The following is a 13,211-nucleotide window of genomic DNA, read 5'->3' on the forward strand; positions in this document are numbered from 1 at the left end:
TGAATAGTGTCAAGGGTTTAAAGCAGACACACTGGCCAGATGAGGATATGCAAGCCTACAGTCCCTGAACCTACATTTGGGATAACAAAAACAAATACAGAATCATAAAATAGAAGCAAATACAACAAAAAGAAAAGTGGATAAAACAAATATTGTTATTATTATTATTAGTTATAAAGAATGATTTAATTGTATCAATTTTCCCACAAAATCGTTATCATTCAAATAGTGATAAGGTTGGAAGAAGGATATGTTGTTGTTATTACTCAAGGCCGACAAGTGGCGTTCATAACATGATTGTCATTGATATTTTATTCATTTATTAGTTTATACAAAAGAAAATGTCGTTACTTGTGGGTGAATTATTTATAAGAAGTACGTTTCCATAAATTGTGATGTTGAATTTTGTTTCATAGATGGAATTCGCTGTTAAGATGACCTGCCAGTCTTGTGTGAAAAAGGTCGAAGAGAGCTTGACCGGTGTCGAGGGTTTAAATATAATTGATTTGTCATTGGAGAAAGGGACGGTCTTGGTTGAAACAAGCTTGCCGTCATCTGTCGTTCAAGAAAGAATAGAATCGAGTGGAAAAGTAGCCGTTTTAAAAGGATACGGCTCCCAGTCTCAGAAAGGTTTGTTGCCCGTATCGTTCAGTATAGCCTTCTTATAAATAAGTTTGTAGATGGTGTACCTAAGGCGGTGACCGATAGCGTGACGGCTGCTGTTGCTATGCTCGGCGGAACCATCGGCTACGGCCTTGGAGTAAAAGGTGTCGTCCGGTTTGTCCAGAGGGGCGATGATTGTGTGATTGACGGCACTGTCGACGGGCTCAGCCCAGGGTATCACGGTCTTCACATTCACGAATGTGGTGATATAACTGAGGGTTGCAATAGGTAATGCAATAGCATAAGTATAAATTTGTACATTGTCTATCATATAATTTTTACAGTGTCGGGCAACATTTTGACCTTAATGGTGGAATCCATGGAGGACCAGACGATACACGAGAATACAGAGTAATAAATTACATTATAATATACACAAAATCTTGCATGAACACTTTCGTCTGGCTGCAAAATTGACAACATAAATCATTTAACACAATGATACAATTTTAAATAAACATTTAGCTTAAGTTATTAACAACAACAGATAAAATCATTTAAACTTTACATTTAGTGATTATTTAGAGATCGTGAGATGCGATCTGGTGTGATGTAGGTTTAGCAAAACTTTATCGTTTTCTTTATCGTTTCGATCTTTATTGAGATCATCTTCAGGACCTGGGATTTATAAACATTGTTTAAATTATACAAATATTTGTAAGGTGTGAAAATGAATTTATGATGTACATAATATAGAAATTTTAGGTTTAATCAAAGTATTTATACTCAAAGTGTGTGTTTTCTGTGTATGTGTCATGGTTGTGTGCTGTTAGTGAGATATTAATGTTTTGTTTGTTTATATATGTTTGATTTTGAAGGAGTGGGGAAGGAAGTTGGGATAGAAATTCATTTTTTTTTATGAGGAGTCGGCTTTTTTGAGGTGAAAGGGATCGACAATGGAAAAAAAGGTAATGGTTTGTACAAACTTTTTGTATAAACACCACACATTTAATTTAGTATGTAAGTTTTGTTTTATTTTTTTATATAAATAGAACTACAAATTGTAGACATTTTCAGTTTCATTAACATTCATGTACAGTACATTGAATATTAGATCAGCTATAAATACATATACTGTATGAATACATCCCTTCTTATCCAGGGGGTTCATTCCCAAATGTTCCACATATGACAAAAACCGTGGATAGCAAACTTTAGGGGCAGCAGGGGGCGTTGACACGGTGACTTCATTGTATTAGTATAGGTCGCAGGTTTGGATTCAAACTTACTTACAAATGGGCTTTTTTTCCAAAACGAAAACAAAAAATAGAAACCTTGCACACGTACACAGCCATTTGAGATGTATAGAAATTATATAGAAATTGGTCCCAACCTCCAGTCTTAACCACTGCAATCCGGCCCTCTAATATTAAAAATACATTTTTAAAAAAACATGATTAGATGAAAGTGGCAGTATTGTTGGGCCAGAACTCGAGACTACTTAATTGAAGAGTGCAATTCCTTGGCTGTATATAGAGAGCGCTTAAGAATGCCACCTGATATGCGAATCATGCTTGTGCATAGCAGCATGTAGTATGGCGTACTGATATTTTTGTGTCCTCTAGTGTGTGTGTGTTGAGATTGAATGTGTTTTATTAGCAAGAATATGTAGTGTCAGAGGGCTGGTGGTTGAATATTGAGTAGTTATGTGTGTTGAGGGTGGTAGTGGAATATGAAGTAAACCACCGCCCTGAGTAAATGGTATGTAAATAGGAATAATGTTCAGTAGAGTCTAATTATCTGTGGGACTCATCTGCAGTTGCCCCCCCCCCCAGTTGTTTTTTTAATGCCCATAATAATTTTTTGCCTAATTTCCTCCACCATTCTTGCCTTTCTAAGTGACTGTATTGCATCCAAAGCTTGATAGTCACAGAGGACAGGTTTTAACATCATTTCTCATTTTCAAAGTCAGCAACTAATGTCTCAGGTATGCCATTTTTTAAAATTATTATTATTATTTTTTATGTATTTTTTTTTATTGTGACTTTTTTTCAATTGTTTACCATACACTCTTATTATAAAAGAAAGGGATGATGATGATACACAAGGTTGATCATACACAACCTAATGTTAGTTAATGCAAACTTTAAGCTTATACCTTTATCTCAACTAAAAACCTTAATTGGTCTAGCGGACCACAAAAACTAGTGAATTTAATAAGTTAAAATGAAGTATATCTTCACTAAAGCTCTCCGTGGCCATTTCATTTGTTGCCGAGATTCAAATAGATTACACGACATTTGAATAATGGCAAAACGGAGGGAAAATTCAAAAGGTTGGGTTGAGATGGGAAGTTAGTGCCTGAGTGGATCGAAGTCACAATAGCTCAAGTGGCAGAGTATCGGCGTATCTAGCCGAAGGTCATGGGTTCAAATCCTGCTCGTGACACTGCCTTTTTTATCTAAACTAAAAACCTTAATTAATTGAAAGATATTAATTGCTCAAGCGGACCACAAAAACTAGTGAACTTATACTTACTCTGAACTGTTAGGCCACATCTATCATACCGAGTTCAAATTTCGACTTTTGGAATTTTTGAAAATAATAATATAAAAAAAATTGGTCATAATAACTACACCAGCACCTAATATTCCAATTCAGTTACAAAAATAGTTCAAATATAAAGAAAATATTTTAAAATAAATTAAATTCTTATTTCCAGCACACTGGTGACTTAGGAAACATAACTGCTGGCAAAGATGGAAGGGCTGTTTTCCGCATTACAGACAAATTTGTTAAAGTGTGGGACATCATTGGGCGTAGTATCGTCGTGACCAGCAGAGAAGATGATTTGGGAAAAGGGAAAAGTGAAATGTCTCCGATTGACGGCAACTCTGGCGAAAGGTGAAAAATCTGTAGATGATTAAAGCATACATTCGTATTGCTGGTTTAAATTTCAAATTGTTATGTTTAGACTGGCCTGTGGGATTATATCGAGGTCTGCCGGTCTTTTTGAAAACGACAAAAAGATATGCGCTTGCGACGGTGTGACCATTTGGGATGAGAGAAACCGACCATTGGCTGGACCAGGGCGTAAAGTACAAAATGGAAACAGCCTCATTCAAAATGAAGATAAAAAAACTTGTACCACACAATAAACCATTTAATCATAAGTCTTCATTTTATCAATGTTATTTATGATTATTCAGAAATCGTGAGATGCGGTCTGGTGGTGACCGACGATTTCTGAATAATTATCAATTAACGGTCACTAATCACCACACATTATTTATGATTTTAGACTTTAGTAAAAACGGGTATAAAGATCAAATTTAAAATAAATTAAGATTATTCTTAACTTCTTGTCACATTTTCTGCAAATTGTTGAATGGATAATAATCAGAGATGACCAGACAAAAGGTTTCCTTGTATGTACAAATTTATTTATAAAAAAATATGTGGAAAAAATTGAAAAATTAAGTTTGTCCAATTGTTGAGAAAGAACAATTTTAAATAAAGTATTTTCATTAATAATTTTACTCAATAAAATTAAAGATCCTTTATCAACTCAATTTATTTTCGTTATTATAAATCTTGGATAAAAAAAGCAAATCAAACAAAAATAATATATGTAGATATATCTGGCGAGCTCCTTGATAAATGTTACAGTTAGTATAGAGTAAGTATTAAACATGAAAGAGGGGTGAGTATGCAGATTCAATTAACAAATCCTTTAGTAGAACCATCATTTACAAAAGTGTAGGAAGGATGGCCTATCAGGGACTACTCTTCAGTAAATAAGGATTGGAAAACATTTCAGCATAAATAGACAATTTGTAAAAATGCAATATCCGATAATAATGATTGAATGGATAACCAAGATTCTAGTTTAAAAAAATTTCTCATATGCTTAACATGTTTACTGTAGGATGCACCAGTGAGGGATGATCAATGGGTTGGTACCACTCAGATAAACTTCAAATGACACAGGACCCACAGTGAATGTAAGTTGTACACAGTGGATGAGATTGAGATTTGAGCCCAGAACAACCAGTATGGGATATATGATATATGAACCCCCTAACAACTCTGAACAATGTATGTAGCTTAAAGTTTGCATTAATTTGGGTCTGAAATGTTCTAGTTTTGTATTAATGCGCCTGCACGTATCAGGTCAACTGTCTTTTTTCTGGGTGTGAGAGATGTTCGGTCTTTGTTCTCCCATTTATACGGTTTTAACTCTTCCTCTGCTTCATGCGCATCTCAATTTTGTTCGAAATGCCTAGGGTCGCATCAGAAAAGGGCAAATGTGTCACTAGCAACTGTCATTTCAATTTTTTTTTCAACTGGAAGTGATTTTTTAAAATTTATTTTATGAAAACCATATAATTTACTTTTCAGTGTGTGTGTTATTTTAATTATTTATCAATTTTGTACGGTTATGATTTTTTAAATTTTTATTTTACGTTATGACCTTATCTTTCAATATTAGCCAGAGAGAATTGGTGAATGTGATGAATTAATCTTGGAGGAAGGGTAGCATGAAAAAGACCAGGGGCAACGGTGTATTGAACCCATGCCCCCAGAGTTTTAAGCCTAGTAAGCACTGGGATTCTTTGTTTGGACTCTTTTGTCTCAGAGCTTTGTCTGGGATTCATTTTCTTGACAATGTATCATGAATCTGGTGTGTTGCGTTTAAGTATTTTTTGAATCCCAAGTTAAATGGGATGTTGTGCGACATGAAGACAGTACAGATACAATTTCCAGAGCGACAATGTTGCGGGGCAAAGAGGATGCAACATGTTTCCAACAGTCTGCGACAAAGAGCCCGAACATAAAATCCTTGTTTGTACTAGGCTTAACAGGCTGACCACTTCTCTACCAAGGTCCCCAGGGGTTGCCTACTTCATTTACTTAACACTGCTTAAATAAACGCAATAAAAAAAAAAAAATTCATTGTTTTTAAGTACCTGAGAACTATTTTATATGATAAATTGTGTTCAGCTATAGGCAACGAGGTGTAGGTCACGGTCAGCATGTTAAGTACCCCATAGATCATTAATGTACATTACAATTAAGTACACTGAATACTTGGCCACCTCATTTTTCTCAAACTGTTTACAGCTGAAAAAAATCATAACCCATTCATTCAATCACAAAAGTCTATAATTTATTTACAAGTATGGCAATGTTTATATACTTTATTTTATAAATTTGAAAAATTGAAATAGGTTTAATGTTAGAATTATTTTTTCTATTTGCTTATTTTGTAAAGTGTATCATAGGTATGTTTTTTTCTCTGTTAAATACAATGTAATTTTCTCAATATTAAAATCATTTACAATAATTTAAATACGATCAACAACAATTCGATTGCAAGCATTATGAATCAAGCACTATGTTGTAAGCATCAAATTTAAACATTTCACAGCACAATTCCTTGATGAATTACAATTCAGTATGCCAATGCTTCTTTTTTAAACTGAGCAAAACATAGTTTTTAATATTTTTGCATCCATTCCTTGAAAAAGTTTGAATGTCTTCGGGCTGGAAGTCTAAATTGGACAACACTTCTCTAAAAAAAAAAAAAGTTAAAAAAACTTTCAACAAAAATTGCAAAATGTATAATAATTGTATATATATCAAATCAATAAAATAATGTGATTTGATGTATGAGATATCTAGTAGGTTTAAGTTAAAATTAAATTCTATAACTAAATTAAAAAAAAAAAAAAGAGATTCCTCTTCAATCAAGGTCTGTAAAACTTTTAAAAGTAAACTTTAAACTTTTAGTTTAGTACTCTGGTCTGCCTATATTCTCAACTATTACTAAGATTTGTCAAAGACCTTTTGACACTTTATTATGTTGTTATTCAGTCAGCCATGTCCTACTGACATATTTCAAATGCTACAAATCAACTTCATAATCGCAACAATCAAAACTACATATTCATCTCCTTCCAGACTTCATAATACAACAAATACCCACTCGATTTGTTCATCCGTTATGTCTTCACCCTGCTTTGAAGCTTCCACTCTTATGCATTGTATCACATGACTTTTTTCAAGTGGTAAAAAAGGAACAAATAGGTCAATTAAAGATGATGTGATCAATTCGCTATTCTTCAGTGCACCTGGAATTTCAAGGCGTCAATTACTAATGCAAAATAATAATAAAAGTAATTAAAAAGACGAACCTTCCGCATTATAAACTTCCCTTACTAAATCTTGAAAATCGTTCAGCTTGAATTCATGCCTCGGTATTTGTTGGGTCCACAGTTCAAAAGTCTTTTTGTTTATTACTTCCATCCCTGAGTTAGATAAAAATATGAACATTGCATTCCTGTAATTTGTGCAATTGTATTAAAAATGTTGTCAGAGTCTATAGTTAAAATATAATTACAAACACCTACCGATAACCAGTTTCATAAATGAAAGGATTATAATCAATAAACATTTTGATTGCATCTAAAATTCTTGGAGGGAATTTTTCTAATTCATCGAAAATAAACACTGATGTTGGACACAAGTCAACACCATCTTTGACAGCTTTCAACAAATCTTCCTAACAATATATTAAGAATGAACCATATTATAATTAATAATCCATAATTCTTACAGTGTGTTTAGAAGATTTTGAATGTTTTGTGAAGTGAATTCTCCCATTGAAATAATGGACGTAACGGCTCGCTAGACCATTTTTGTACAAGTGCTCAACCAATATCTTCACTACGTAATTCTTGCCTGTTCCTTGGCTTCCATGAAAACTCATCACGAGTGCTTTGTCATGGTACATGTTGGCTCGACGGTGCGAAATCAGCAACGGCAATACGGCCTGGCTCACAAACGGCTGGCCAAAAACGAGTGAACTTAAATTAGTTCGTAAAGCTGAAAAATAACATTTCAGTGCTATTAGTAAACCCTGGTACTGATGCTATTGCTATTCGACACACTTATCATCACTGACTGTCTCTCTTGAGAAAAACAAAACGTCCCATACAAAAGCTAAATGTTTGTGAACATCGCCAAAAATTCTGTGCATGCTAGATTGTCTTGACAGACAGATAAACCATGGTGTATAAAACAAAAATCATTTACCACTCTCTTTAAGGTTTGAAGTAAAAAAATCAGAACATCTTTCAGAACCCAACTTGTCATAAGCATAGTCTAATAGTCCTGTCAACATCCAATTTCCAAAAGTTCGGCCGAAAAAACAGCTGTACATTATTAACAACGAACAATAAACCCACTTGAAAATCATTATTGAAATAATGGGGCATAATAGAGTTTACAAGTAGCATTAACGTCAAATTTATCTATGATTTAGTCAAAAGGAGAAGGGCAAACTGATGAGAAACCATCTCAAATCTCAACAGACAATACAGCGTGCCACTACGACTACGGCACTACACAGTACACACTACACAGTACACTTCCAGTTTCCAGTTTAGTTGTTGGCTGTTGCTACTAGTTGATTACCACTCCACTCCATCGCTAACCGTCACTACTGATAGTGAAGTCCTGATAAAATCTATTTTTAAATTCAATAAATGTACTTTTTCGCTGGAAAAACACGAGGTCTCAAAAGGAAGGAAATAGCATGTCTATTCGAAAAAGGACTTTGTTTTAATTATTATTTATCCGATATTGACTACTCAAGTCAATCAAATTTTAAAGAACTTTTGATGTGATATAAGTCCCATCATTTTATCAAGTACTGCTTACACTCTAGAGCTTAATTTCTATATCTGACAAGCAATGACCAATTGTTTGTATGATTCAGTATATCTACATTCCGACTTTATTAGCTCACATAAAAAAAATGTATGACATTCAGAATTGTAAATTTACCAGAAAATGAAAATGGTCCTTCTTGTTACCCATGGAGGACAATTTTCCATCCCAAAATTCCAGGATTTTGATTCAAACGTAAAACTAAAATTCAACTTTATATTAACATAATAGTTGTTAAGCCCTAATGTGCATTTGAGAAGATTTTACTTAAACAAATATCCTTATTTATTGACTACTGTGTCCTTTTATTCCCTTTTCAATCTGGCCTCCAAAAATTTCATAGCTGTGAGTCAGCCTTTCTCAAATATTCAGATGATATTCGCCTAGGCATTGATAATAAGTTACTGTTATTGTTCTACTTGATTTTTCCAATGAATTTCGTTCCGTAAATCATAATTTGCATATTTGCAAACTACACGCATCTTTTTGGTTTTTCTTCTACTGCTACTAATCTCATTTCCTTCTATCTGTGTGACATTACTCAGAGAATTAAAGCTTCAAATTCTATCTCTCAATTTCAGCTGGTGAGTACACCTTGGAGTACCAAGGCTCTATTCTTGAGGCTTTACTCTTTTCCATGTTTCTAAATGATCTTCCATTAGTTCTTAATTTCTCCCTATTTCATATTTATGCTGATGGCACTCAGCTTTACATTCAATGCTCTACAGGCAACATCTATGAAGCTATCTCCCTGCTCAACCGTGATCTTCATTCTCTCAATCAATGGTCAAATAATAACAGCATTCTTTTAAACCATCCCTTAACAAATCCCTGTCCTTATTAATTTCCAATAAATCATTAGTACAGATTGTCTATTCCCTCATCATATCAACAGCTCCCTTATTAATTTTTGTCCTAAAGTTAAAAATCTCAGTGTTATTTTTAACTCCAAGCTACATGGCATGATCAGGTGAGCTCTATGATCAAGTCTCCATTCATTCTCATTGCCTTAGCTTTTACACTCCACAGAAAATTAGAGTTCTTCTTATTAAATCCCTAATAATTCCTTTATTCTCTTACTGTAACACTATTTTTTCACTTTCCTTAGACTTTCCATGTGCTCATCTCCTTCGAATTGCTTATCATTCCTGCATTAGTTACTATTATGATATTAAACCAAGGGATCATATTTCATCCTGTATTGTCTTCTTCGACCTTAACATTCTAAACACTTATAAACTTAGAGTTTTAATACATACATTTAAAATTAAATCAAATAAATATCCTCAATATCTATTTTATACTAAAATATCTATTTTCCCCTCATTCCTTATCCAAATGCACCAATCTTATCCCAAGCGTTCAACATTCCCCTAAACTTTTAGCCTTACCCTTCAGAATTACAGGGTCAAGACTTGGAATTTGCTTCCCAGGGAAGTACGTTCTGCTTCCTCACTGGCATGTTTCAGATCCATGGCAGCAAAACGACATGAATAATTTCCTGTTCTTCCCTCTACCTTTTCTTTTTTCTTTCTCTTTCTCCTTTTCTTCAATAACGTGGTTTCATCATTTGATTATAAATAATTAATATTTTAAAGAATATATTATTGTCATTATTGTTTTGTATATTTTATTATTACTATTGCTGTTATTATTTGACTATGTCTATAAAACTTAATTTATTTGTAATTTCTACATGAAAGGGGGCCCTTGAAGTACCTTTAAAATAAATAATTTTTTATTGTATAATTTTTAAACAAATTTTCCCTATCAACAAATGTTTTTAATTTACCCAGGCCTTGAAAATCACCCAAATAAAGATCCAAATGACGTTAATCAAATGAAAAAGATGGTTTTCTGAAATACACCTATCCTGACCGTACCTCACTACTTCAATCATTGATTGAACCAGCAGTCGCAAAACAACACATATTTTAAATTTTGATGATATTGGTATTTCATTTTCGAGAAAAAAAGTTGATAAAATAGAATTTATGCCAAATGTTGTCTGGACAGAGTATATGCCACTTTGGATATATAAATTATATCCAAAAAATTCTAGCATGTAAAACCATTAATAGTTATTGTTTTCCCTTCTAGATTTTTACAAAAATGTCCTTATTTTTATAGACGACATCTGATGAAAACAAATTTTAATTGATTTTGTTTTATTTTTTAAACAAATTTATTTAGTAATAGTGTAATACGATATATGTACAAAGATGCAATTATAAAAACTCAGTAGGTTCATAGCAAGAGACCATATTTGTTAGTTGTTCCGCATCAGTTTCCAAATCCATCATTTTAAGTCCCATCTTGTCCAATTTGGGCACCGCTCTTTTCATAAAGTTCTCGTTCAGATTAATCTCCTTCAAGAGACTGGCAATTTCCCTCGTCTGTTGCAGACCAGCGATAACTTCCATGCTGCGAAGATTCCCATAGTAAACACCGTCTGGGGCCTTCTCCGGTATTTTGTAAGAACAATTCTGCACCTGCTTGAATATGTCTGGGAAGTTCTTAGGCAGACGGAATTTTTCATTTATAGGAGTGGCAAGAGTCTTGGTCCGATTCAACAGCGTGTAGAAGTAATATTCAAATATTTCTTTATTTTTAGTAAAGCTCAGTACGGGATTGATATCCTGAAGCATCTTTTTATCTGACTCCCTTATCAATAAAGGGATGTTAAATTTTGCAGTGATCCACTGCACATCGAGAAAACTATTATCACATTGAAGTATAGGAGTGAGAGGTGTAAACTGTCCCTTCCAGTTCATCAGTTCGTCGTAGAGGTAGCCTGAACGGTTTAATGTCCAAGGGACATGAATGACAGTCGAAAGAACGCTCCGACCATAAATGTTTAAATTCTTTGTTAAACTGTCTAATTTCACAGACCTATCTCTTATGCGATATGGTAGAGTGATCATTTCTAAACCTACAGCCTGAAGACTACTTGTGTTAAAACAGTCCTCTTTGAAATTTAACAAATGGAATTTTCTAGTAGATAGTTGATAAGGATTGAAATCCGTTCCAAGAGGGACGACTAGATCACACAACTCTGTACACTTGGAAAAAGAGTGTGCAGCATTGAGTCTCTCAGAAAAGTAAGCGGACTGATCTTTGTCACCGATGTTGTTAAACAAAGGGCAAGATAATATGGTTTTTTTGCCGTATTCATCTCGCAGGTGTTGCAAACAGCCAGAAGACACCCCGGAGAAAAGGGTCTGTGAGTCGATCAGGACATGAAAGCCTTGAAGGTTGTCACAGTCTTCCAGATGATATCTGATGTCATCGACGATAGACTCTTCAAAATCGCTTCTACTCCAGATATCAGCGCCATATGAGTAGAGCCCGTCTTTTAAAACATTTTCTGGAAGAAGAAGAGAATCGATAATATGGTATGTTCTGTGATTGACTGGAACTGATATGAAGTCAGTCCAGTATTTGACCTTATCGCTGATGTCTTCATAGGAGGCCAAAGGGTTGGTGCTCAATGGCGTCGTCCTCGCCTCCTGTCGTTTGTCCAGGACGTCGACGACCGCGTCTCCAACGTTTTTCTTCACTTCCTCCTCAGGAGGTAAATCGGAAAACGTCTCCCCGGTTAATGAGACGTCTCCACCGATGGAAAAATTGGCGTCAACGACAAGTAGCCTAGGAGTGTAAGCTGGCCTGCCGTTCGACTCTGCCTCCCTGAAAAGAATGTCGTTGTCCACCTCGGGAACGAAATTCGGGTTGTAGCTGAAACCTGACTCTTGAATGTTGAAGTAGTGCGCTCCGACATGATTTGCGTACGTCCCGAACTGGATCGTCAATATCTCATTGCCTGACATGTCTGCATTAATTAACGAGGAAAGTTATATTTACAATGTAACAACTTTGTAATAAACAAGTTTGTTTTGGTAACATCAGTATTGGCTTCCCTATGCACAACTCATGCCATACACCCCAATCAAGGTCATATGACTTGAGACGTCACAGACGTTAAAACCTAACACTTCAGGACTAAAGTTTAAAAATGTATTCTCCCAACTCTTGAAAATGTAAAAATTTATTTGTATAGAATTAAAAAAATTCCTTTGCCTATCAAAAGCACTGCTCATAGGTACTAAAAGGTCATCTTCACTCTATTAAGTCTATGTAAAGTTGAAACACAATTTACACACCATTCAACTCACTGTGGTGAACATGATATTTCTCCATCACCCTTTCCACCTATTATACAACTAATCTAATTGAGGGGTCAATGGTCAGTAATTGAGGGTAAAGTTTAACTCCATAAATAGATAAATTATCAAAGCCGAAGACAAGGAAATTTAAACATACAGCTTTAAATGAACTATAGAGGAAATTGGAAGAACAAGAACTGTATTCCGCCATCGACCCTACACATTCAGGCTAATAAATACATGTATTCTTAATACACGCTAGGTATACAAAACTATCAGTACTACATACAATAAAACAATCCTGTTTCCTCCAAAAATCGGAACAGGAGTCCCAGATTCTCATATCTAGAGGCATACCTAACCTGCACGCTCTCTATTTAGAGCCAAAGAGCCAAGGAGTTGCACCCTTCAATTTGGTGAGACACATCGAGCCTTTCTTTTTTAAACTTTGGTTAACTGATTTTATTATGTTTCTGTGTCACTTCATATACTTGAATGAACTATTCAATTTTGCCACTTTATGTTTATAAATTTTATTTTTGTTATTTAATTATCCGTCTTTCAGACAGCCTTTGCCATTGCATTTATCTTTTTGTGTTTTTTTAAAGAATATTTTTTTCTTTTTTTTCATATGAAAGTATGTTTTTAATAATAACAAATTGGCCAGATCTGTTGACAAGTTAGATTTTTTTATATTACTTCGAAATAATA

General features: G+C 34.3%; 3 protein-coding genes across 5 annotated transcripts; 1 reads left to right on the plus strand and 2 right to left on the minus strand.

Annotated features, from left to right (window-relative positions):
- The first annotated feature begins 241 nt into the window (after positions 1-241).
- Positions 242-3,776, plus strand: LOC106667874 (copper chaperone for superoxide dismutase). The gene is made up of 6 exons (XM_014396106.1): positions 242-353; positions 417-630; positions 681-891; positions 948-1,014; positions 3,326-3,507; positions 3,578-3,776. The coding sequence occupies exons 1-6, from the start codon at positions 342-344 to the stop codon at positions 3,759-3,761; spliced, it is 870 nt and encodes a 289-aa protein (XP_014251592.1). The 5' UTR covers positions 242-341; the 3' UTR covers positions 3,762-3,776.
- A 2,059-nt stretch (positions 3,777-5,835) lies between these two features.
- LOC106667863 (torsin-1B-like) lies at positions 5,836-8,090 on the minus strand. 3 transcript variants are annotated; one of them, XM_024227526.1, is made up of 6 exons: positions 7,571-8,090; positions 7,223-7,491; positions 7,017-7,168; positions 6,801-6,946; positions 6,593-6,737; positions 5,836-6,178 (listed from the first exon to the last, which is right to left on the minus strand). In XM_024227526.1, exons 1-6 carry the CDS (start codon positions 7,599-7,601, stop codon positions 6,052-6,054), a joined length of 870 nt encoding a protein of 289 aa, XP_024083294.1. In that variant the 5' UTR covers positions 7,602-8,090; the 3' UTR covers positions 5,836-6,051. The 3 variants fall into 3 exon arrangements, with proteins under 3 accessions (XP_024083294.1, XP_014251579.1, XP_014251578.1); XM_014396093.2 differs by having other exon boundaries at positions 7,557-8,089; XM_014396092.2 differs by having other exon boundaries at positions 7,702-8,086.
- A 2,398-nt stretch (positions 8,091-10,488) lies between these two features.
- On the minus strand, positions 10,489-12,288 carry LOC106667871 (protein misato). The gene has a single exon (XM_014396102.2). The coding sequence runs from the start codon at positions 12,162-12,164 to the stop codon at positions 10,566-10,568; it is 1,599 nt and encodes a 532-aa protein (XP_014251588.1). The 5' UTR covers positions 12,165-12,288; the 3' UTR covers positions 10,489-10,565.
- Positions 12,289-13,211: the final 923 nt, after the last annotated feature.

This window comes from Cimex lectularius, unplaced genomic scaffold (assembly GCF_000648675.2).
Source record: "Cimex lectularius strain Harlan isolate CLEC.00 unplaced genomic scaffold, Clec_2.1 scaffold87, whole genome shotgun sequence".
NCBI lineage: Eukaryota > Metazoa > Arthropoda > Insecta > Hemiptera > Cimicidae > Cimex > Cimex lectularius.